The sequence below is a fragment of the Carassius carassius genome, chromosome 33, assembly GCF_963082965.1.
Source record: "Carassius carassius chromosome 33, fCarCar2.1, whole genome shotgun sequence".
Taxonomy (NCBI): domain Eukaryota; kingdom Metazoa; phylum Chordata; class Actinopteri; order Cypriniformes; family Cyprinidae; genus Carassius; species Carassius carassius.
The window spans coordinates 4,854,197-4,878,896 of record NC_081787.1 but is presented as its reverse complement, the minus strand read 5'-3'; the positions used below and the strand labels follow the sequence as shown (position 1 = coordinate 4,878,896).

Below are 24,700 nucleotides of genomic sequence, written 5' to 3'. Positions count from 1 at the left end.
AAACAACTTGCTAGTCATCTTAACTTGTCTTGAGTCAATCCATGAACATATCTATACGTGTCAATTAGTACTCAAAACATTGTGATTCTGTGACACCTTTCTACAACCAAAAAATAAAAAATAATCTCAAGTAAATTAAAAACCATTGTTTGTAATCATTATAAAAGACACGTATTCCTTAAGCACTGCACCCCAATAAACAAAACAAAAAGTAAATTCAAGAACATGGTTAGTAACCATTATAAAGTCCTTAACATGAATGAAGCACAGGAATCTAATTCTAATTTTCAGCCAATAGGGAATCAACATATACATAGTAACCAATCAGAAGGCACAGAAACATCACTGTATATATATGACTTGCCTCTACAAGGAGGCGGAGCTCTGCAGTGCAATGACTTCACCTCAGCTAGCAGTTTGTGTTATTTAAAATTCTATTAAACCAAACAAGTGAACAATTTAACAAAGAAACATTAAAAACAGATAGCACAATCAATGTGATGGCAGTGTATCGCTGTAGTATGGAAGAAATCCTTTTTTTTTTTTTTTTTTTTTACAAGAGACTCCTTTTGAATGCTAAAATGATAAATTAGTGGATACTTAATGCTGGATAAGATAAATATTGTCCTTTACCCAACAGTTCTCAAGCTAATCAGCTACGACTTACTTGTAAACTATTTCACAGCAGAGAGACTACAGAGCTTCACAAAGCCCAGGAATAAAAACACACAGATCAATAGCTTATCAACATTGTTCATCTTTGAAAATGTGTGCGCATCACTACGCAATGGGCAGTCACGGTGAACAGTTGTATTTAACATTTATTGATAAAAAGTAATGTTTCACGGTGAAGAGCTGATGAAGATTTCTTTGGTCCTACTTGTGGCCATACATTCTTTCGATGTCGTTGAGATAGTGGTTCTTGAGCTCCTTCCTCTTGAGTTTGAATGCGTCCGTCACCAGACCCGTTTCAGGGGTCCAAGGCTCCGGACTCAGATGGACCATAACTGGTATTTCAAAACGCTGGAGTTTAACTAGAATGATGGAAAGGCGATAAGAGGACATATTCTAAGTCCACAACATTTTATACAACTCTATATTAAGTACATTAATATTCAAATGTTTTTAAAGTCTCTTATGTTCAGCAAGGCTGGATGTATTTGATCAAAAATTCAGTAAAGCTGTAATAATTTGAAATATTACTATGTAAAAAGACCTGTCTTCTATTATATATAATATCAAATGTAACTTATTCTGTTATGCACAGCTAAATTTCCAGTATAATTACTCCAGTCTACAGTGTCATGTGATCCTTCAGAAATCTTTCTAATATGCTGATTTGCTGCTCAGGAATAATTTTTTATTTCAGCTATTTGCCAAGGCAACATTTCTAAATATAAAAATAAACTAAAAAAGCTGATGCATGAGTAAAATGAAAAATGGAATTGCATAAATATAAATAATATTAATAAATATTATAAAATAATACTTTTTTAACAGTAGATATATCTTTACTGTTACTTTGATAATTTAATGTTTTTTTTACTTAAAAGTATTTATTTCTAATATATATACCGTATTTTCCGGACTATAAGTCGCACTTTTTGTCATAGTTTGGCTGGTCCTGTGACTTATAGTCAGGTGCGACTTATCAAAATTAATTTGACATGAACCGAGAGAAATGAACCAAGGGAAAACATTACCGTCTACAGCCGCGAGAGGGCGCTCCTGCTCAGTGCTCCTGTAGTCTACACTGAAAGCATAGAGCGCCCTCTCGCGGCTGTAGACGGTAATGTTTTCTCTTGGTTCTTGGTTCTAAATAAATGCGACTTATAGTCCAGTGCGACTTATATATGTTTTTTTTTTTTTTCTCATCATGACGTATTTTTGGACTGATGCGACTTATACTCAGGTGCGACATATAGTCCGAAAAATGTGATATATATATATATATACACTATACTGCTGAAACCAAATTTTTATATGGTAGTTGTGCTGAAGTTGAGTGAAGTCAATGTCAAGTGTGCACAAGTTCTGATGAACCAAACTATAAATAATAATAAAAAAATGCATGTTTTTTATTTGTATCATGGTCTCTGAATTATTTTTTTTAAATAATATACAAATTAAAAAATAGCTTCTGAATGAAAGTAAAAAATGAGCATGTGTTTGTTAAGCAGGCCTTAATTAGATCAGTGAATTTCTTGATACCGTGTCCAAATTTAGTGTCCTCACTTTTTCACCACATACCTTGGTGCTATAAATACTTTAAGTTATACTCACTTGAAATTGCAACTTCTTTAATTTCTCTCAGAACTTCCCTTTCCATAACCGGGTGGTTGCAAATCTCTTCCCACGAGCCTTCAATGCCCTTCTGCCTGGCAAGAGCGGTCAGCTTCTTCTGATTAGGAACAATGAAGCTGATAACGTAGTTCTGGTCACTGGTGGGCAGAGAGAGAGAGAGAAAAGATGTCAGTTTACAGTGCGTCTGCTGTTCTAAAGAGAGGACTTTTTGTTAGGGTCAGTAACATCCCATATGTATCGGACAAAGCCAAACACACGAACCTGTTTGCGTAAGCACAGATGTTGTCAACGAGAGAGCAGTTCTTCAGAGCGGACTCAACTTTGCCTAAAGAGACGTAGTCCCCAGCTTGGAGTTTCACAAGGTCCTTCTTGCGATCTAGGAGTTACATAGATATAATAAAACAGACAGTTATCTCCTAAAAGTATCAGAATCAGATCAGAATCAGAAAGAGCTTTATTGCCAAGTATGCTTGCGCATACAAGGAATTTGTTTTAGTGACATAAGCTTCCAGTAAACAGACACACAACAACACACAGACAAAAAAAAAAAAATTTACAGGAGATTTACAAATTGGCAAATAAATAAGTGTATAAACAATTGTGCTATAAATGATAATGGAATAGGATTGAGTGAGATGCAGGAATGTTCTAGGATGGAGGGGTAACAAATAAATATAAGGATATTGCACATTTTTACATAAGTTTAAGTGGGAAACATTTAACTGTTCATGAGGTAGATTGCCTGGGGGAAGAAACTATTCTTGTGCCTTGCTGTTCTTGTATTTGCGGCTCTGAGGCGCCGGCCAGATGGCAAAAGTTCAAAGATGGGGTGACTTGGATGTGAGGGATTCAGAGTGATTTTCTGAGTCCTTTTCCTCACTCTGGATGTGTACAGTTCTTGGAGGGTGGGCAGGGGAGCACCAATAATCCTTTCAGCAGTCCGAACAGTTCTCTGTAGTCTTCTGATATCTGATTTTGTTGCTGAACCAAACCAGACAGTAATTGAAGTACACAGGACTGACTCAATGACGGCTGAGTAGAACTGTTTCAGCAGCTCCTGTGGCAGGTTAAACTTCCTCAGCTGGCGAAGGAAGTACAACCTTTGTTGGGCTTTTTTCACAATGGAGCCAATGTGATTGTCCCACTTCAGGTCCTGAGAGATGGTGGTTCCCAGGAATCTGAATGACTCCACTGCAGTCACAGTGCTGTTCATGATGGTGAGTGGGGAAAGTGCAGGGGGGTTTCTCCTAAAGTCCACAGTCATCTCCACTGTTTTGAGCGTGTTCAGCTCCAGGTTGTTGAGACTGCACCAGACAGCCAGCTGCTCAACCTCCTGTCTGTAAGCAGACTCGTCACCGTCCTGGATGAGGCTGATGACTGTAGTGCCGTCTGCAAACTTCAGGAGCTTGACAGAGGGTTTTTAGAGGTGCAGTCGTTGGTGTACAGGGAGAAGAGCAGAGGGGAGAGAACACATCCCTGAGGGGCACCAGTGTTGGTGGAGCAGCTGTTTGACATGAATTTCCCCAGTCTCACTAACTGTTGCCTATCTGTCAGAAAGCTGGTGATCCACTGACAGATAGAGCTAGGAACAGAGAGCTGGGTCAGTTTGGTCTGGAGGGTTGTTGGGATGATGGTGTTGAAAGCCGAACTAAAGTCCACAAACAGGATCCTCACATAAGTCCCTGTTTTGTCCAGATGTTGCAGGATGAAGTGCAATGCCATGTTGATTGCATCATCCACGGACCTGTTTGCTCGGTACGCAAACTGCAGGGGGTCCAGTAAGGGTCCAGTGATGTCCTTCAGATAAGCCAGAACCAGTTTTTCAAACGACTTCATGACGACAGACGTTAGAGCCACAGGTCTGTAGTCGTTAAGTCCTGTTATCTTGGGTTTCTTTGGAATGGGGATTATGGTTGAGCGGTTTTCAGACAGGCTGGTGTAACGCCATCTGGGCCTGGTGCTTTTCTTCTTTTGTTTTTCTTGAAGACCTGGCGCACATCATCTTCACAGATTTGAAGAGCAGGAGGTATGGAGAGGGGGATTGCAGGAGGTGTTAATGGTTGTGTAGGGAGATGGTCAGAGTGGGTGTTGGGGGTTTCAAATCTACAATAAAACTCATTCAGGTCGTTAGCAAGTCGTTGATTAGCCTCAGTGCAAGGGGATGGTGTCTTGTAGTTTGTGATGGCTCTCAGTCCTCTCCAAACTGAAGTAGAGTCGTTGGAAGTAAACTGGTCTTCCAACTTTTTAGCGTAGGTCTTTTTAGCCGCTCTAATCTCTTTGTTCAGTGTGTTCCTGGCCTGATTGTACAAGACCCTGTCCCCATTTCTGTAGGCATCCTCTTTGGCCTGACGAAGGTGTCTGAGTTTTACTGTAAACCATGGCTTATCATTGTTGAATGTTAAATAAGTCCTGGTAGGAATGCATATATCCTCACAGAAACTAATATAGGATGTTACGGTCTCTGTGAGTTCGTCCAGATCGGTGGTAGCAGCTTCAAAAACACTCCAATCGGTGAGGTCAAAACAAGATTGTAAATCCTGCTCAGTTTCGCTGGTCCATCTCTTCACAGTCTTTACTACAGGTTTAGCAGATTTAAGTTTCTGCTTGTAGGTCGGTATAAGATGAACCAGACAGTGATCAGAACGTCCCAAAGCTGCTCGTGGAACAGAGTGATATGCATCCTTTATTGTGGTGTAACAGTGATCCAGTATATTACTGTCTCTGGTGGGACAGGTAACATGCTGTCTGTATTTTGGCAGTTCACGGGAGAGATTGGCTTTATTAAAGTCCCCAAGAATGATTAAAACAGAGTCCGGGTGTTGTTGTTCTGTGTCTGTGATCTGATCAGCGAGTTTCTGTAAAGCCAGACTTACTTGCGCTTGAGGAGGGATGTAAACACTAACCAGAATGAACGAGTGAAACTCCCGCGGCGAATAGAACGGCTTGCAGTTGATAAACTGCGTTTCTAGATCAGGACAGCACATCTTCTTTAATACAGTTACATCTGTACACCACCGTTCATTGATGTAAAAGCATGTCCCGCCGCCGCGCGATTTCCCCGTTGATTCTGCTTCGCGGTCCGCTCTGAACAGCTGAAAGCCCGGCAGATGGAGTGCGCTGTCCGGTATGGCGTCATTCAGCCAGGTTTCCGTGAAACACAGAGCAGCAGAGTGAGAGAAATCCTTATTTGTCCGAGAGAGCAGAAGGAGTTCGTCCGTTTTGTTGGGTAGAGAGCGGAGATTTGCGAGATGGATGCTAGGCAACGGCGTTCGAAATCCGCGCTTCCTGAGTCTGACGAGCGCGCCCGCTCGCTTTCCCCGTCTGCGCGTCCTGAAGCGCTTGATCAGCGCCACTGCTCCTCCGATAACAATGTTCAGTAAAACGTCTGTATAATAGAAATCCGGAAAAATATCATGTGGTGTGTTCTGCCGAATGTTCAGCAGTTCATCCCTGGTGAAACTGATCGTGTTTGTTAAACAAAAAACAGGAAAAACGAACAAAAACAGTACAAACACTGGAGAGCCAAGCACTGAAGCAGCCATGTGCGGCGCCATCTTTGCAAACGGAAGTATGATTTTAACTAAAACAAGTAACAAGACTTCATTATAATGCTGAATCTAAACATACCAACAATCTGAAGACAGCCGTCAGGGTGCATCTCTCCGATATCACCAGTGCAGAACCACTGCTGGCCGTTCTCATCCACAAAGAAGTCCTCGTTGATACAGCCTTCACTCCTGTAGTAACCCATGGTCACGTTAGGACCTCCGATGAGGATCTCACCACGTGGATGAGGCTTGTCATGCTTCGTATAGCCTCCTGAAGGAAAAGGAGAATCACAACAGCTTTAACTGCTTGAATTTATTTTCAAGTCAAAGGAATAGTTCCTCCGAAAACGACACTTCTTACTCAACCTCACGCCATTTCAAATCTGTATGTGGACACTTTTTTTTTTTTTTTCTCACAGAAGACAAAAGCAGATGTAATAAAAGAATTGCAACAATCCTTCATAGCTTTGTGTGAGAAACAGATTGTGATTTAAGCCATTATTCAACGATAATCTTACCAGCAGTGTTATTTTAGTATTATTTATATGCTATTATAGTGTTTATTAATATTTTCAACTAGCTTTTATTTTTATATTTTCATTTTAATTATTATTATTTAATATTCTATTTAGCTGTTGTTCAGTTTCAGTTGTAGTAATCTTATTACTTCAGCTTAAACATTTTATTTCAGTAAGTTGTCAAGGCAACATTTCTAAAATGTAATCTTTCATCTAAAATGTTTTCATTTTCACTTAAATGAACTAATTTATTTTTTATAGTTTTAGTTAAAATACCAACACTGCTTCCCCGAAGCTCACATTCACCAAACACAATGCTTTTTTTTTTTTTTTTACTATATGTCTTCAGATTACATGTATGCATTTGTCAGATGCTTTTATCAAAATCTTATAATGCATTTAAAGACACATTATCAGTTCACGTGTTCTCTGGGAATTGAACCCATGACCTTTGTGTTGTTTGCACATGCACTATTTTTTTAAGCTACAGGAATGCTGAAGTATTGGTAAAGATGAAGAAAGACTGTTCCTAAAAGCAAGCTTTTGCACAAGTTTAGCAAACTTGGTAAATCGCTTATGTCTTTGGTGTTCATTTTTGTAGTTTTTGGAGCTCGACAGGCATTGTGGTCAAAATGTACTGTTGTTTTATACCAAGAGCTGCATAACAGTTCTTCAGAAATGTCTAATTTGTGATCCACAAAACAAAATAACAGTACTATGCTTTGTAATAACATGAAAGTGAGTTGATAATGGCAGCATACCATGTTTAGTGGATTACTTTAAGATTTCGAATATGAAGAAACAAACTGGTACTATTGACCAACCTTCTGCCCAGTCTTTGAGTTTGATCTCACAGCAGATCAGAGGAGCTCCTACTCGTCCTGTGCTATAGTCAGCAACTGCACAAAACAGGAAGACGTCATCATTACTTCATAGTTTGAAGCTCTGGGACAAAGCTCCGACACTACAAGAAATATTAAAATAGTGCAAGATGGGCTTGAAAAGATGCTCAGACGTAGCAGGATTCCTCACCCTCGGTTATAGTTCCCGCTCCGCAGGTCTCAGTAAGACCGTAACCCTGACCAACAGGACAGCAGAAGCAGATGTTCATGAAGCGCTGAGTGGCAGGAGACAGAGGGGCTCCTCCGGACAGCATCATCCGCACGTTTCCACCCAGCAGAGATCTGACTTTCTTAAACAAACTGAACACATGAGGGAACAAAGGCAATTCAAACTCCAGACTCATTAACAAGAGCAAATGTGATTAACCGAAGGCCTGTTTTAATCTCATCTTACATGTTGCACAGAGGTGCATCATAACCCCTCTTGATCTGCTCGAGCTTGTAGTCATAGGCCAGTTTGAACAGGGTTCTCTGCACGCAGTTCATCTCCTGCACTTTACTCATGACGTTCTTATTGATCCGGTCCATTATTTCCTGACAGAGTGTGAGATTTTAACATGACTGATGTGAATGAGGCAAGATGAAAATGTGTCGGAGTCTGACTTACGGGTACAGCCGCCATTAGAGAAGGTTTGAGCACGGTGCAGTCACCTTTACTTCCTTTCTTAATTTTGGTGGACTACAAAGCAAAAACAAACCATTCATCATTTCATTTTGTAAAAACCTCACAAATCTCTGTGCAAATCTATGACTACATTTATCTGATCCAGGAACAAATTGAATTGCTGTACCTGATCAGACAGTGTTTGTGGTGAGGAATAGCCGATCCTGCAGCCGTACATCACACAGGAGATCTCAGCCGTCATTTCCAGCACATGAGCAAGAGGCAGATAGGCAATATATGTATCCTTTGAGCTGTGGAAGCATACATGCATATTAAAGCAAAACTAATAAACATTTCAGTCAGGCACTTTGCTTTAATGGAGTGCAACAATCAGGTTCCAGAAGTAAAAATCCCATTCATTTTTTCCACTGGGGAACTGATTTTTAACAATAACTTTAAAACCATCAAACACAAACCTTCTGTGAGCTACAAGATGGTTAATCAATAGTATATGCTTTTGCACATTATTTTTAAGTTAATTTTTAATAATCGTGTTGAAATGTGAATTTCTTGGTGAAAAACTACATTACTCATGATTCTGCAGAGAAGCTCCGACAATCAGAAATAAACAAAGTGATCCAAACACACACACACACATACATACAAACACACACATATATATATATATATATATATATATATACACACACACACCGTATTTTTCTGACTATAAATCGCACCTGAGTATAAGTCGCATCAGTCCAAAAATACGTCATGATGAGGGAAAAAACATGTATAAGTCGCACTGGACTATAAGTCGCATTTATTTAGAACCAAGAACCAAGAGAAAACATTACCGTCTACAGCCGCGAGAGGGCGCTCAATGTCCTCAGTAGTAGACTACAGGAGCAATGAGCAGCATAGAGCGCCCTCTCACGGCTGTAGACGGTAATGTTTTCTCTTGGTTCATGTCTCTCGGTTCATGTCAAATTAATTTTGATAAATAAAATCGCACCTGACTATAAGTCGCAGGACCAGCCAAACTATGAAAAAAAGTGCGACTTTTAGTCCGGAAAATACGAGATATATATATATACATATATACATACACACACACACTGTATATATAATTGGATTGGCAATGCTTTATGGGATTGTAGTTCTTTCCCTTATCAAAGCTGTTAAATACACACCTTTAATCTAAATCTTTTTGGATGGTTTTTAAATAACTGTTTTGCTTCAAATCAAAGTGATTCGCCGCATATTTTGTAAGTGGCTTATAACTCTATAACAAAGACTATTTCAAAAACTAAAATAAATGGGAAAAATACTTTTGGAACTAAGGCCACTGCGGCTCTCTATTGAAATGTATACACACCCCAATCCAGGTATCCTCTCGCACTGGCCTGCCATGCCCCCGATCAGGTTACTGTGAACAATCATCACCCCTTTAGGTCTACCGGTGGAGCCGCTGGTGTACATGATAACAGCGAGGTCTGATGGGACGGGCTTCACTACGGGTCTTCTCACTGCAACACAAAGCGCAGATTGTTTTTCCTCTAGTGATGGAGATTAATCTATTACAGTGCAAATCTCCATTCAAATCAATGTAGTATGGGTGAACTGTGGGTAAACTACAGCCTTTCACTGAAAAGGTTAATTAGCATATAAATAAAATGTCAATTGTAAAGTTGTTGCCCTTTCTTACAATTTTCTGGCTTGGCTCCCAGCTCTTGCACATAGTGCATGCTGTGGATCTGGACGCCCTGTGGATACCCAGCTGTGCTGATGCTCTTCCTGTCCACATAGATGATGTGCCTCAGATTGGGGATTTGAGAAAGAACATCCTGTATGGAAATACAAATTGTTATGGAAATAGAACATTTAATTAAAAAAATTTAATTATTTCAAGCGGTTGGGCAAGTTTTGGTTTTAAAAATGAAAAACTGGATGGACATCAAAACCCCACATCGGACAGATATTTGCTAACATTATGCCAAAGTTAATATGTTGCTAGCATTCATTTTGGTTACTTTATACCACACCTTAAAACCAATTAAATATCAGCACCAGCTTTCGTCAGATTTTATGTCAAGTTCCTGTTAAACTTTTTGTTAAAAACCTTTCTAACTGAAGTTATTAACCGAGTCAAACATGACTGAATATAAGGTTTGAGTGAGTCAGAGGTTAATTTGGTTTGGTTTTGGTTTTAATTTGGTATTGGTTAATATTCAAACTAATAACTCATGAGTTCCTGAGCCCTGTTTTGTAACTGTTTAAAAGCATTGGTCATTTGATTGTTGGTGATTTGGACTACACTGATTTTTGAGGTGCAGCTAGCAAATACAATGGAACATGCTAATTTGGCATTGATTCATGGTAGCCAGTCAAAACTAATTTATAGTAATATATATTCTTTTGCTGTGAATCTGTAGTAATAGTAGTGCAGGAAACACATCACTGTTACATTGCTGTCTTTGGCTTACCTTCAGTTTGGTTTCTAGCAGTTCGACGCTGGTGACCAGGTGTGTAACTCCACACTCATTCAATCCGAAAGCCACTGCCTCTTCTCCCAGAGTTGCATAAAAGGTGACCACTACAAAAACCACATGAAACAGAGATAAAAAAAAAAAGAAGATAAAGATGAAAACATCCATTCAATCTTGGGATGGCACAGTGCATCTAAAGCATTAAGGGATAAAACCTATGATTCATTTGAAAAATAATTTTTCCTTAGGGAAAAAAAAGAGAAAGTGTGGTCAATAAGAGTAAAAATAATCCTTACATGGGAAATTGTGTCTAAAGCAGGTCTGAGCCGTGATCATCCACTCTGCCCTTGTCTCACAGAAAATAGCGATGGTGCTTTTTGGCTGTTGGCCTAGTGCTGCCAGTCCACTCCCAAAATGACTGATCTGAATGTCCATCTCCTCATAGGATATCCATTTATAATCACCTAGAATCAACTGCCAAGACAAAACCATTAAACACCTTTGTATTAAAAAATACTTCTTCATCCTGCAGTTTTTCTTCTCTTCTCAACTAATGGTAATTTTGGCAACATACATTGCATTTGAATGTGACCCAAATGTTGTTTGACAGTGTAAACGGCAAAATTAATACTGAATCTGACATTTTCAATTAATCTCTATATTTCCAGTCCTCAAATATATATATGTGGAAAACAGATATGGCAGACACCCTCCGACGTGACTCCACTGTGGCCTCTCGATTTGTTAGTCAATTGAACCAGATTTCTATATTTGATTGACCTTTCTTGTGAACCATAAATACAAGCTATGGTAAAATGTAAACTAGTTTTTAATATGAAAATGTTATTTTAATTTCATATAATAATGAATTACGATATGCAAAATTTACAAACTAACATCAATAAATGTATGAATATCTATAAATGTTCAAAAAAAATTATTCAAAGGAATATTTACACTACCTTTTAAAAGTTAGGGGTCCTTAAGATTCATTTAGAAAGAAATGACTACTGCATTAAATTGATCAAACATCACAATAAAGACTTTTACATTATTTGACATTATTACAAAAGATTTCCATTTAAACAAAGAAGAAAAATCATTCTTGAGCAGCAAATCAGCATATTAGAATGATTTCTGAAGCATCACGTAAGTTTTACAGTATTTTTTATTAAATAAATGCTGCCTTGGTTAGCATAAGATACTTCTTTTAAGAAACAAAAAAATTTTTTACGACCCCAAACCTTTAAAGTGTTGGGCACATATATAAATAAAATTGGTTTAAGATGTAACTATTATCATACTTTATGCACACAGGCCAGTTTTTAGAGAGTCACTTGTTTGGACCAGCGCATGATATAAGCCAAATTAAAAAGGTCATGTGAACAACCTCACTAAATGAATTGGATTAAAGCAGAAAATTTGATTTAGACACTTTGGCTTGTGCTGAGAATCACAGCCGTACAAAATATATCAGAGGAGGACGTACCTTTTTGAAGACCTTCCCACTCGGCTGAGTCTCATTTTCTTCGCTCAGAACTTCTCTGGTTCCCAGGCAGTCCGCTTTACCGAAGCGCTCCACCGCATAGTCAAACAGCTTATCAAGGGTGTCTTTTCCAGGAAAGTCCTCCGTGACCAGGGAGTCGAAGCGATCCACGGATCGATACGGCCCTTCAGCCTGACCCGTGGTTGACCTGGATTTGAGCCTCTTTGCCAAGGATTTCTTTTCCTGGGCTCCAGTCAGGAAGTACCATGGGAGAAAGCTCAAGAGTGAGTAGAGCCATACTACTGCATGTACTGGGAACAAGAGAACTGTGCTCGGGTCCATGTTCAGACACACGTCTGCTGAGAACCTGAAGGGGACTGAAAGATGAAGGGATCAGGCCTAGCCTGAAACAGAGCAAGTTTATTGTTGCCCTCTTCTCAACTGATGATCCCGGGATCGAAGTTCAGAAAGATAAGGAAAGATTCCAATATGTGGCTCCAAAATGTGCAACCTGATGAGAATCACAATCAAAGGAAATGCATGTTATTCAAGTGCACTCATCTAAAACACAAACCTATGAGACATTTCTGTGAGAAAAACAAGTTTGAGGCTTCAAGCGGAACAGTCTGCATTCATTCAGCTGCTTTAATGAGACAAACTACGCTTATTAAAGGATGGTCACATGAGCTACAGAAAAGACACATTCCAGGCCAGTGAACAGTGTCTCTCTGGTTCTCCTTTAATGACTAGTATGAAGTCACATCCTGTGAGGGCTGCCCTACCCTAAAGACAGGGTGGACTGATGAACAAAACAATTACATTATATTACCACACACCTATTAAATATTATAGAATAAACATGATACACTTGTTTTATCTAGTGTTCCTGTTGCTGCAATGCCAAGGCTATGGGTTAGATTTCAAGGAAACACTCAAAATAATGAACAGAAATCAGTTTCATTGAGTTTAGCAGAAACACTTTATCTCCGTCATTAGCCACGTAAGTGGCCTCTGGCTTAAGATAACGTCATTTCAAGAGTCATGAAGACAAGGTCATCTCGATCACATGAATGGTGTCAGATTAAGGAAGTAGAAATGAGTTGCTCATAAATAGATACAACAGAATCACCTTAACACTACTGTTACAACCAGTACACAATTTCCATAGGTTTGCATTGCCTGTTACTGTGCTGCCAAGCTGTGCATTGTCTATGAAATTGGATCCCTCTAAACACGAGTCCTTAATGACGGTGATGACGAGTGTGAACAACTGCAGGGGTCAGTTGTAAGAGTATGTAGCTAAAGACAGAAGGTTAAAGTAAGGCATAGTCCACTGACTCAGCTAACAACTGCAGATTACCAAAGCCTTCTTACTATTGCAGTTAGTAATCTCTCTTTTGTTTGTTAATGCTGACAATAGTTTAGTACAGAGATCAAGTCATGATCAGCTCTGGCGAAATGGCATGTGATGTTGACACACTCCACATCCTGATATGCAGATCATGGATTAGGCAAAACAAAGGTCTGCTATTCTAATATAAGAAAGACAACCTACTGGTTGGCTACTGCTTTTTTAGACCCCAGTCCTGATAAATGACAACTGATCAATATTTAATTTCGAAACTTTTTTGTCTGAATAAAAACACTAAAAACAACAGTTTTTAAATGCTAGAAGTCAATGTAGAAATCACGATTATAAGGTTTGACATTTTGCAATTTAACACTGTTATTCAATTATTAAAAAGTGAAAGAAAGACCACCAAGTTTACTGGACAAAGCGGTTACAAATATATAATGTTTATAATGGATCAACCATTATTAAAACTCAGGCAATAAGCCTATAATAATTTGTATGTTACGGTAAATAACCAATAAATTGTTTCTTTTTTATAAAAACTAAAATCAACACAATTAAAATAAGCTGTATAATATACAGTATGTAAAATTAATATGTATTTTCTCAAATTTGCATTTAACTGTTAATTAAAAATCATTGCCCCTTGACATCATCTAACGCTCATATGATAGTTAGTTAACAAAAATTTAAAAACAGGAAAAAACAAGTATCTACAATGAAATATCATGTACTTTCATTAACATACCTTTACTCTAGGAATATCAAATTAATTATAGCTCTACCCTTTCTCATCAAAAGGTAATTGCATTACCTAATAACAAAATAATTAACTTACGAAGCAACAAATGTAGATGCTGACTGGTGCAATTTTTTTTAATCTGCCATATACAAAGTTTATACTCAATGTGAACTCTAAAGCCTGGTGAGAGTGGTCAGTGAGAAGACAGCCAATGATATCCATCCCTCCGGCTCACCCCACTCACGGTCAGATCTTCAGCAGGTGGACACACTGCGGACTGGAACAGACTGATTGGATCCTGGATCAGATCCTATTATCTTTGAGGCATTTGCTATCATCTTTTACAAACCGACCTCTGTTTACTAGAAGGACACCTTGTGTCAGGTTGACCTGAACATACACATCAATACTGCTATTGAGTGGCTGTGATTACAGTTCTTATACAAATATTAACAAAACCCACTGATGATGTGGTCAGGTCAGTTCCACTTTAGAAAATATAACTTTCTGTAACATGTATTTTTAAACAATTTCAAGGTCAGATAAAAGTTAAACATATCAGAAAATATTAATAAAGGGGACTTTATCTAATAATTTTCGACAATAAAAACTACATTGTATAAAATATGATCGCGTGGCGTTCAAAACGCCTTCTCGGTTCTAGGACTGGAGACGTAGCTACACGTGTTCACTGCATTTAATAAACCAATCACGCTCGATTTCACCCAGATCTCTTCGATTTATGGAATCCGTTGAAACTCTTTTATTCAGCCTAGTCTGATCATTTGAATGTGATGAAGATGATGATGGGGCTCTTCGTATCGGATGCGAAACGTCTAACGCATCATCATCATCATCGACAGGCAAGACATGATTTTCCATTACTTTAAATCATCATATATTAAAACAATATTTACACCCGTTAAGCTTCATTCAGACCCAGTAATGACGTGTACTATTCAGATGTGATGAAACAGGCTGCTGTTAGCTAGCTGGCGTCCCTTTATCTCTTTCAGCCAAAGTTGTCGCATTAAACAAGAAAAAAAAAAAACAATCCCCTCGCGAGGCAACACTGAGGTGTGAGATTACAGTAATGTAGCAGTAGCTGGCTATAAAATGATGCTGGCTTTTAGTGTCTTACCTTGACCGCCGGATCCGATGCTTGCTCGTGTCTCTCGCCGCCGAGCAATGACCGACAGTTACCTCCAGCGCGTGTTGTCACACCCGGAAACATTGCGTCATCTGACTCCATTTTTTTCAGCCAATAGTATTCTATACAATGAAGCGAAAGCGACTTCCGGTTACTGCTAGTGCACTTCAGGTCACGACAATAAAAGTTCTAGTGATAATATTAGTAATAATAGACTTAAGACACATGTTTTTTGTTCTTTAGTTTCAGAAACAAGTAAATAATAAGCAAATATCGGTAAAAAGCTAATTGTAAAATTCAAATTTAGAGTCTGGACTGTGAAGTAGGAGCAAGTATTTCAGGGAGATATAATTCAGGGTGTGATATTAATATAATATTCTTGTTCTGTAGTTACATATACACTTATGTAGTACAGCATCAGTGAGACTTATTGGAAATATGATGTTACAACAAGATTTGTGTAAAACAAAGAAAAAAAAATCAAAACACTTTGCTTATTGAGATCAGTTTTTATTGGCTATTTACATGGTCATATATTAAAAAAAAAAAAAAAAAAAAATTCCATGACTGCGAAATCCTGTTTTGTAGATTAATCAAATGCAAAAGCTGTTCAGTCCATTTACTTTTTGCCTTCCACCATGATGATATGGTAACCAAACTTGGTTTTCACGGGAGGATCGGTGTATACGGGTTTGTCCATAGTGCTGATGGCTAGAGCAAATGCTGCATCCTGAAACGGTCCCACCATTGACCCTCTTGTCATCCAGCCAAGGTCACCCTGTATTCAAATCAAAGATTTAAACCATACAAACCGTTGTTAAGGTTGTCTTGATACTCTTAAAAAAAATAATAATTAAAATAACAAATCACTGAGTAGTACTAAAACATACTTTGATTAAAATTGTAAAAATAAAGGTATATGAATTTCTAAATGTACTAGGCACCAGCTTTTTCCAGATGAATTAGTTTTCTACCTCGATTCAGTTTAAATGTTAATACAGTACTGATAAACACTTTTATAATTATGATAAAGTTAGAAATATCAGAAAACATTAATAAAGGGGGACTTTATCTAATAATTTTAGATAATAAAAACTATGACTCAAAACCTGCCTCTAAGATATATCAAATATATTTGCATATATTTTGGGCATGATCGAATGATTTTCAAAATGCCATCTCGGTTCGAGGATTTTCAGTCCATCACCGTGGAAACAGCTCGTTTTAATAAATGAAACACGCTCTATTTCACCCTGAGCTCTTTGATTAATGGGATTCGGAAAAAGCTCTTTTATGCGACATTCTTTTATATAACTTATTTTAAACAGATTGATGAAGAGTGATACAGAAAGGTTGTACACAAGTTTTAATAATAATAAGAATAATAATAATAATGTGTTCAGTATTCTATGCTAATTAGATTTTGAGCAATTTTCAAACATGGATAGCCCATTCAAATGCCATCTGCTGGTAAAAAAAAAACAAATAGGAACTACAGGATTTTGCAAGTGCAAGATGCAAGTGTATGCAAGCATGGCCGTAGCCAGGCTTTGAAAATTAGTGAGGTCCAGGGGGTTTCTATAATAACCCCTTATTATAGAATTGTGCTATAATAACCCCTATAAATAGAACTAATTATATACTCTAACACTTGAAAAGAGACAGAAATGTAGATGTTTTTGGAGGGATGCTCATTTCTAAAATCATACCCTATATATATATATATATATATATATATATATATATACAGTACATATTGCCCACCAAACGTGTTATTTTAGGATAGTCAAGATTATAAAAGACAACACCTGAAGAGGCGTATGTCATACATATTTTTGACGTGAATACGCCCTTTGGCGAAAATTTTTCTCCCTTTTCAAATTACATCAGAAAAGCATTTATTTTAAATGAAAATTAAGTAAATAATCAAAAAGTTAAGGGTAGGTGTAGGGAGGGCTTTACTGTCCCAATAAGGTGGCATCCATTAAATTAGACTCAATAAATTTTTATTGCATACTGTTTTATAATGTACTGGAATAGTGAGGTACAGATAATTGCCAATATTTGCAGTAAGTAGTAAAAATAGCAGAAAATCGAATAGAATAAATAGATTCTATAGATACTTGCATATCACAAAAAAATTCTTCTATTTGCACTTAGTGTAAATAGCCGCTGCCTTTTTTGATTACTGGCAGACTAATGCCGGCGATGCAATGTTGCCAGATGTTGCTATCAAAATAATTAGAAACCTATAAATAAACAAAATAAACCAAAATTATTTCAAATATTTAGGAAATTAGATAATTAGGTTACCGCTGACCCTAAACAGCAACTTCCTACTTTATTAACTTTCTAAAGTGTTACATTTTGTGGAAAAACAATAAAAAGAAATGCCTATAGTAGCTGGATCTGGTAACATGGAGGCTGCGGCTCGCACTCTCTCTCACAACTCGTTCCTCACTTCAGAAGCGTCTCGCAGTGATTAGTTTCATACCATGGACGCTAAACATTATGAATTATACATGCAGACATTCATATGAGGAGTTTAGCAGCAAATTAGACAATCAGAGAACAAATTTTATTTTCGAACATGAAAAATTTACAGAGGTCCGGACTTCGGTGACCTCACAGCTGGCTACGGCCATGTATGCAAGTGTCACATTACTGCTACAAATCAACTGTTTATATAAATGGAAAATGTCTTACTCCTTGTCTGGCTTTGTCCTCACTGTATTGTGCTGCCACTTCACTGAAGCGCATACCAGACTTGAGTTTCTCCATTGCTTCCATACACTTGCCATGCTTTTCACACAGAATATGCCGAACCTATCAGAAAATAGAAAACAAAAAATTATAAAAAGATACATAATCAATGGAACTGTCATTTGTTTGAATGGCACTATACATATAAAAACAAAAACACACACAACAGATGGAAAATGTAAAAAAATGTTCATATAATTTCATACATTAATGCCTATATGTATGCATATATATTATGTATGTATTGTGTATTTTTTGTAATATTATGTAATATTTATAATTGAACATTTCTGAAGTACATTTACAAATGCATGCAAGAATTTAATATTCATATTATCATCTTAATGTATATTAATAGGAACTTAGAATCAATGAATTCTAAAATTCTGTCATTCAAAAAATGTTAAATGTTAAAATTGGTGTTTCTGGAAACATCTGAAATTAACTGCATGCCATTTTACTGTCATTCGGTAACTACTCATATATATATATACACACACACACACACACACACACACACACACATATATATATATATATATATATATATATATATATATATATATATATATAATTAAAACAATTTAATAGTTTTCATTTTCATGTTTTTAGTTTTAGTCATTTTATTATGTGTTGCTGTTGTTATATTTGCTTGTTTTTTTATATTTTAATAATTTGTGTTTTAGTTTTAGTTATTTTAGTTAATAAAGTTTTATATATATAATTTCAGTTAACATTTATTGTATTTGTAAGCAACATTTTTATGCAGATACAGTATACAGATGTTCACCTTTACAGCTGTTCCTCCTTTCTGAGTCTTCTCCTTCTTATCACTGTCTCCACTACCTGAAGCAGCTGCCCCTGTCCAAGTAAAACAAATGTATATTATTATCTTAAAAGTACAGCTGTGCAACTAAGATAATACCTAACCATTTGTATGTGCACTTGTACTATTAAGCTTTTTGAAATAACCATATTAAGCGAAACACACATTTGGCCACATTCCTCCCTCATTTCAGACTTTAAAACATTTAGTAAAGATATAATAGCATGAAATATTTAATGAGCACTATATTCTCTTGTACAAAAACAAGACCAAATCAACAGAAATACAGCAGAATGTAACTGTTTACAATATGCTAAGACTACAAGCTAGCTAACGTTAGCATGTCAGCATAAATATTAATGCAGCTGTCAAATGATATGCTATAAAACTTCGATATGGTGTAATTTGTTAGATTTTGTTCATAAATCATCATTTATTTGTTGTTTACCTTTAGCACCTTTGCCACCCTTTCCTTTTGGAGGCATTTTCTATCTCCTCGTGTCGTGTCGGACGTGTTTCCACTGAAGCTTCTGCTAGCACAGAAGAGCTAACGTTAGCAACAGATCTCCACGCGGTTAGACTGAAAATTACACAGCAGATTTTTTTTTGCCTATAGTTTTACAGCATACGTTATTTTAGCCTGTGTTGTGTGCACGCAAGGCAAGGACGCACGCAATGCAATTATTTAACCGATGCAAAGAAATTATCTTTGTCTTTGACTACACTTTGTTGAAACAACTTTGCGCATATATGAAAAGAAAGGACGCCCTTGAGTACATTTATTGAAGAGGCATGAACAATTTTTCGTTTTCGCTCGAGTAAAAATCGATTTGTTATTTATTTATTTATTTATGGTGATGGCCAATATATGGGTTAATGTAATTTAATTACAACAAATTAATTTAATTACAATTAATAACAATTTAATTACTTTTTTTAAATAATGTAGGATTGTAGATTACATTTCTGCGCAAATGTGCCCAGCAATGATGCTCGTGAACAACACAACACCGCAGACCCATGACCACCTGCTTTTGTGGAAGGAGCATCGATCTTATCGCATTAAAGATCATTAAAATGTTTAAAGTTGTCGGTTTTGCGCATTTGTGTTTTAAATTACGCATGACTCATTTAAATTAAGTAATAAATTCGCCTTTAAGCAGCTAATGCTCGGAACGAATCAGATTTCCGTTGGCTGAGAAGCAGCTGTTACCATAGTAACATAAAGACAACACAGCCGCCGCCTTCTGCTCGTGACACATCGAGTTATCTTAAAAAAAGGCCTTATTTAAACTCGTTTTGGTCAATAAGGCATGATGACCCACAGGTAACAAATATTTTAAACATGTTTACTTTCCTAAAAGTTTGTTTCACCTGCATGACAAACAGTTTAGAAGTTTATTTATTGAAGGCTCATATAATAACTCTTTGTTTACATATCTGTTTTTTTCCTTTAGACAGACCATTTCTTATCCAGAAGATAAGTTAGCCATAATCATGTCCAGCTCTTAATGGGACGAATAAAATATTTCTACCAGCAGCAAGGGAACATGTTTGGTGATTTGATAGTGTCATGGAGAAATATGATAAAGTCCTGACTCTTGGCAGAGGAGGAGCAGGTGTGGTGATGTTAATGAAAGATGTCGAGACAAAGAAATTACGTGCGGTCAAGAGAATCCATGTGGACAGTTCCCAAAAAACAAAGAGCAAAGATGCTGTGTTGCAAGAGGCAGATATTCTCAAGAGCTTGAAGCATCCTCATATTATAACATGGATTGACACTTTCTTTGACACGGCTAATGAGCATATTTACATTGTTATGGATTATTGTGATGGTGGTACGCTGGATGACCACATTAAAGAGCAGAAGAGCGGGGAATACTTTGCAGAATGCAAAATTATGGACTGGTTTGTGCAAGTAGTCATGGCCGTCAGTTATATCCACTCTGAAAAGATCCTTCACAGAGATATCAAGCCTTCCAATGTGCTGTTGACCAAGAGAGGTGTGATAAAGCTCGGGGATTTTGGAATATCAAAGATTATGAACCACACGCTCGATATGGCCTCCACTTGTGTGGGAACCCCCAGTTATCTGAGTCCTGAACTCTGTCAGGACGTCCCGTACAGCACTAAATCTGACATGTGGGCTGTTGGCTGCCTGCTGTATGAGCTCTGTGCCCTCAAACCAGCATTTGAAGCTAAAAATCTCCTGAGTCTGTTTTACAAGATCATAAAAGGAGAGTATGTCAAGGTCCCAGAGAGGTATTCAGAAGACATTCATACATTAATCGAGAAAATGCTGTCCTTGGTTCCCGAGAATAGACCGAGTGCGACCAGCATACTTAGCCTGACATATATGCAAGAACATCTGGGAAACTTCATCACGCATCAGGAGAAAGAACTTACAAAGGTGAATGCTGAATCCAGACCTCAAACAAAAGAAGATCTTAATCTAGAAATGGCATCGATGGAAAGCAGAACAGATAGCGACAAGACGCTACAAGCAGAGACATCATGCAGTGCTGAGGAGGAAGTGGCCCTTGAAGGAGCAGAGTCTGATTATTCAGAGGACTTTGACGAACATGATAGCTGTGCATCCTCAGAGGATGCTTCAAGAGCAGACGTGTCCTCCAGTCTTGCCAATGTGGTTGAAGAGGCATTTGAGGAATCTAGTGGTAAGAGTGTGATGCAACCGTAATAACATTTTCCATTGTTTTATCAATATTATTATTATTAGTTATAACTCCAGGGCAACGGGCGTAGGCTGATGGTGATCTAAGAGTGATTTCATATGTTTCCTGGCTTTTTCAACGTCTTTGAGAAATCTCTACATGTGTTTTCCTTGACTTTTGAAAGTTGTGTTTGAAGACGAAGACATCTCTGACTATCCAGATGACTTTGAAGAAGCTGATGATGATGATGACCTGGCTGAGGTGGTCAGCTTCGCCAGAGATGCCATGAACTGTGTTTCAGAGAATGACGTGTTTGATGTGGAACTGGAGCTCAAGGATGAAGACGGTTTCTCTGTCACAATGAAAATGTTAAAAGAGAGATACATGGGTAAACATGCAAATGTAACAATTTACTACAAGTTTATTTATTTTTTATTTTTTTCAATTGATATGTTGGTCCCATATGATGAATTTAACGATGTACTTCAAATTTAGCGTTAACATTCAAATGAGATTTTTACAAGGTTGCAGTGTTCTGGTGATTTGGAGAATATGATTTCTGTCATTACTGTTTTAGAGCATTTTAAATATATATATATATATATATATATATATATATATATATATATATATATATATACACACACACACACACACACACACACATACATAGACTTTGTCTTGCATCATCTAGTACATCTGCAAACACCGTTTGCCAACACATCTGGTTCTCTGAGTGTCTCAGTAAATGCTTCTCTGCTTTCTGGGTTTATAGAGGATGTTGGAGTCTCAGTTTATGAGGAAATCAGTGGGCACTTTCTAAATGGCCTCACGCCAGAAGACCTGCTGCCACAATTCCAGCACATGATTGGGACAGACCATCTGGAGACCTGCTACCTCATTTTCAACCTTGACCAAGAGACCACATGCTGAATCATGTCTGTTCAATTTAGAGAAAATCATTCTCTAATGATGAGTCACTCTTTAATGATGAACCCCAGAAAATGATGGAATTGTATGAAGCATACAGCGTATTTTAAATACAGAATTTTTTTTATATATGTAATCATATATAAATTATAATTAATATTTTGAAATAGTGAGGACTTATAGATATTTGACATCAAGAAAATGGGACGTTTAAAACTCCTTTGAAAGTGTTACCTTGTATAACCAGAAGGTGGCACTCTATAGTAAGAAAATGTGTGGTGTTAAAATACCAGTCCAGAAAATGAGCACATCAGTCTCCCATATCAACACTTATAGTAACATCACAAGGACTGAAGTATAAAACGGCTGCCTTTTAAATGTACTATATTTTAAATACTAAAATTAATTATATCAGTGGCACCCAGTCGACTACTTTTTCAAGCGATTCAACCCATTTTTCTGCCTAGAGCTGAGAAATGATCTTTTAACATAGCCGTTAAACAATGCTTGTAAATGTGAAAGCCGTGAGGAATATCATGTGAACATTTCCTGCTGTGATTTCACTCCACTATTGCAATGTAAAACAGAAGACATTTGCTGAATTTGTAAATTGATGGGCCACAGCTGCAGTTGTTTTCCACTTAAGGCGTTTTCCCTTAAACTTGTCCAGATTATTCCAACAGAGAATTAGAGACAGATAAACTGCCATGTGTAACTGTATGAATGACCCTGCATTATATATCATTTCAGAATGTTCACGATCTTCCTCTAGAAGAAAGTGTGTTATCATTATCATGGGAGAGCTACATCATTTTTTTTTTGCCAGTATAAAATGACATAGATGTCCTCACATATAATGTGGTTTTGGCTATAGATCCTTGTTCATCAAAAATCAAGGCCATGTTGATGTCAAAACGAGTGTGTTTTTATTGGAGTGGAATGAACAGATGTAGATGTAAGATCTAACTTACGAACTTAACCTGTTCACTTGTATCTTCAGTGCTTCGTACTATAGTTTGATGCATTATTGATTGGTTGCTGTGTGAGTGCTCCACCCTTCAGCTCAAATGTGCTTTATTCTTGCTTTTTTGTTTGCGTATTATTCAAAAATGAGGCTAGGGTCCGAATTAAGGGTCTTTATTTGTGTTTGAGTTGGAGTTTTTGACATGCACCATTAGTAAAAAATAAATACAAATTTAGAAAAATGACAAGCTGATCTTTATTCACTTGCTGTGTTGATGTTTTCCTTGGTGTGTCCTAATTATATTTTACTTCAATGATGAATTTAACAACTTGGTTGAATTAAAATGTAGTGTTTATTGTCTAATTAAATTTGTACATGTTGCTGCCAAATTAATATCTGGAGAGGATTTATAGACTATTGTTTTTCTTGTTTTAAAGCATTCAAAAAATTATTAGAATAAATTTTATAGGAATAAATATATAATGCATAAATATTTAATGGGAATAGAAAATAGAGTATTTTTTTAACTTTTTAAATTACAATAAAACAGATTTCTGTAATTTAAACAGTATTTTACTGTAATATGTACTGTACACTGTACAATTTGCGGCAATCTCTACATGGTATATATATACATATATATATATATATTCACGAAAATGTCAGGTTTTAATATGCAATTGGCTTTGTTTGCCTCTTATTGCTGAAAAAAGCAAGTAATTTTTCTTCTTATAGGCAAGGATTTCTGTCTGGAGGACTGCCCCATTCTTTGGCAAACATTCAGAAAAGTCATCTTTAACAGTCATGATATTCCAAAGAGAAAGGAAGTGCTCCAGAGACGATGAGAGGAAACTCAGGCAAACATGTTTCCCCTGACCTTTAATAGACAGCACATGTCTGGCCTACATCGGTGTGAGATGTCTCTGCTAGATAGACTAGATTAGCATACTGCTTCTCAAAGATGAGTTCCATTGAAAGCTGGATGTTTAAATTCCTCATTTTCTTATCAGTAAATATTTTAGTGAAAAATATTTGTTCCTCCAGTACTGTAAATCAAACCCACTTGGCTAAATTCATTCAAGACCATAGGAAGGAAGTAAAGAAACATGCATGATAGATAGTGAAGCTAACAGCATCAAAGTTCTGTCCTTCTTCCAAGCAGCAGAATACTACAAACAATAATAACCTCCAGGATGACTGCTTTTTGTCAGAGCACTAAAATATTGATGTGCCATTGTTTCCGGTGAAACAGCCTCACTGGAGACCAGTGAGTATTAGAGAAGTGAGGTGGAAGATGGTGACATTAGCCTGCACTCTACCCTGCTCTGGATGCATCTCCAGAGACAGCATAACAAACCCCATCTCCCTGTGAAAAACAGGTCTATTCTAACCCAAGACCACAGGGACTAAAAGCAGCACTGAAAATGACATCTAACTCATCAGCTACG

General features: G+C 37.1%; 3 protein-coding genes across 4 annotated transcripts; 1 reads left to right on the top strand and 2 right to left on the bottom strand.

Annotated features, from left to right (window-relative positions):
* Nucleotides 1-803: 803 nt before the first annotated feature.
* LOC132113546 (long-chain-fatty-acid--CoA ligase 4-like) lies at nt 804-12,612 on the bottom strand. Its single transcript, XM_059521360.1, has 14 exons — nt 11,855-12,612; nt 10,662-10,839; nt 10,363-10,472; nt 9,585-9,723; nt 9,255-9,405; nt 8,064-8,187; nt 7,880-7,951; nt 7,667-7,806; nt 7,403-7,572; nt 7,195-7,269; nt 5,932-6,123; nt 2,566-2,680; nt 2,284-2,441; nt 804-1,034 (listed from the first exon to the last, which is right to left on the bottom strand). Exons 1-14 carry the CDS (start codon nt 12,191-12,193, stop codon nt 877-879), a joined length of 2,121 nt encoding a protein of 706 aa, XP_059377343.1. The 5' UTR covers nt 12,194-12,612; the 3' UTR covers nt 804-876.
* A 2,974-nt stretch (nt 12,613-15,586) lies between these two features.
* On the bottom strand, nt 15,587-19,417 carry pin4 (protein (peptidylprolyl cis/trans isomerase) NIMA-interacting, 4 (parvulin)). Of its 2 annotated transcripts, none has more exons than XM_059521359.1 (4): nt 19,135-19,417; nt 18,651-18,721; nt 17,804-17,899; nt 15,587-15,875 (listed from the first exon to the last, which is right to left on the bottom strand). In XM_059521359.1, exons 1-4 carry the CDS (start codon nt 19,169-19,171, stop codon nt 15,717-15,719), a joined length of 363 nt encoding a protein of 120 aa, XP_059377342.1. In that variant the 5' UTR covers nt 19,172-19,417; the 3' UTR covers nt 15,587-15,716. The 2 variants fall into 2 exon arrangements, with proteins under 2 accessions (XP_059377342.1, XP_059377341.1); XM_059521358.1 differs by having other exon boundaries at nt 17,804-17,923; nt 19,135-19,334.
* A 234-nt stretch (nt 19,418-19,651) lies between these two features.
* On the top strand, nt 19,652-23,071 carry nek12 (NIMA-related kinase 12). Its single transcript, XM_059521357.1, has 4 exons — nt 19,652-20,013; nt 20,144-21,361; nt 21,543-21,746; nt 22,134-23,071. The coding sequence occupies exons 2-4, from the start codon at nt 20,260-20,262 to the stop codon at nt 22,289-22,291; spliced, it is 1,464 nt and encodes a 487-aa protein (XP_059377340.1). The 5' UTR covers nt 19,652-20,013; nt 20,144-20,259; the 3' UTR covers nt 22,292-23,071.
* The last annotated feature ends 1,629 nt before the right edge of the window (nt 23,072-24,700 follow it).

Coding starts and splice junctions, on each gene's coding strand:
- LOC132113546 (XM_059521360.1), bottom strand. CDS start 12,193: ATGGACCCGAGCACAGTTCTCTTGTTCCCAGTACATGCAGTAGTATGG. Junction 7,573..7,666: donor GATGCACCTCTGTGCAACAT/GTAAGATGAGAT, acceptor TCATGTGTTCAG/TTTGTTTAAGAAAGTCAGAT. Junction 7,270..7,402: donor AGCGGGAACTATAACCGAGG/GTGAGGAATCCT, acceptor TGTTTTGTGCAG/TTGCTGACTATAGCACAGGA.
- pin4 (XM_059521358.1), bottom strand. CDS start 19,171: ATGCCTCCAAAAGGAAAGGGTGGCAAAGGTGCTAAAG. Junction 18,722..19,134: donor GGGTGGCAAAGGTGCTAAAG/GTAAACAACAAA, acceptor TTACTTGGACAG/GGGCAGCTGCTTCAGGTAGT. Junction 17,924..18,650: donor AAGGAGGAACAGCTGTAAAG/GTGAACATCTGT, acceptor ATTTTCTGATAG/GTTCGGCATATTCTGTGTGA.
- nek12 (XM_059521357.1), top strand. CDS start 20,260: ATGGAGAAATATGATAAAGTCCTGACTCTTGGCAGAGGAGGAGCAGGT. Junction 21,362..21,542: donor GGCATTTGAGGAATCTAGTG/GTAAGAGTGTGA, acceptor GACTTTTGAAAG/TTGTGTTTGAAGACGAAGAC. Junction 21,747..22,133: donor GTTAAAAGAGAGATACATGG/GTAAACATGCAA, acceptor CTGGGTTTATAG/AGGATGTTGGAGTCTCAGTT.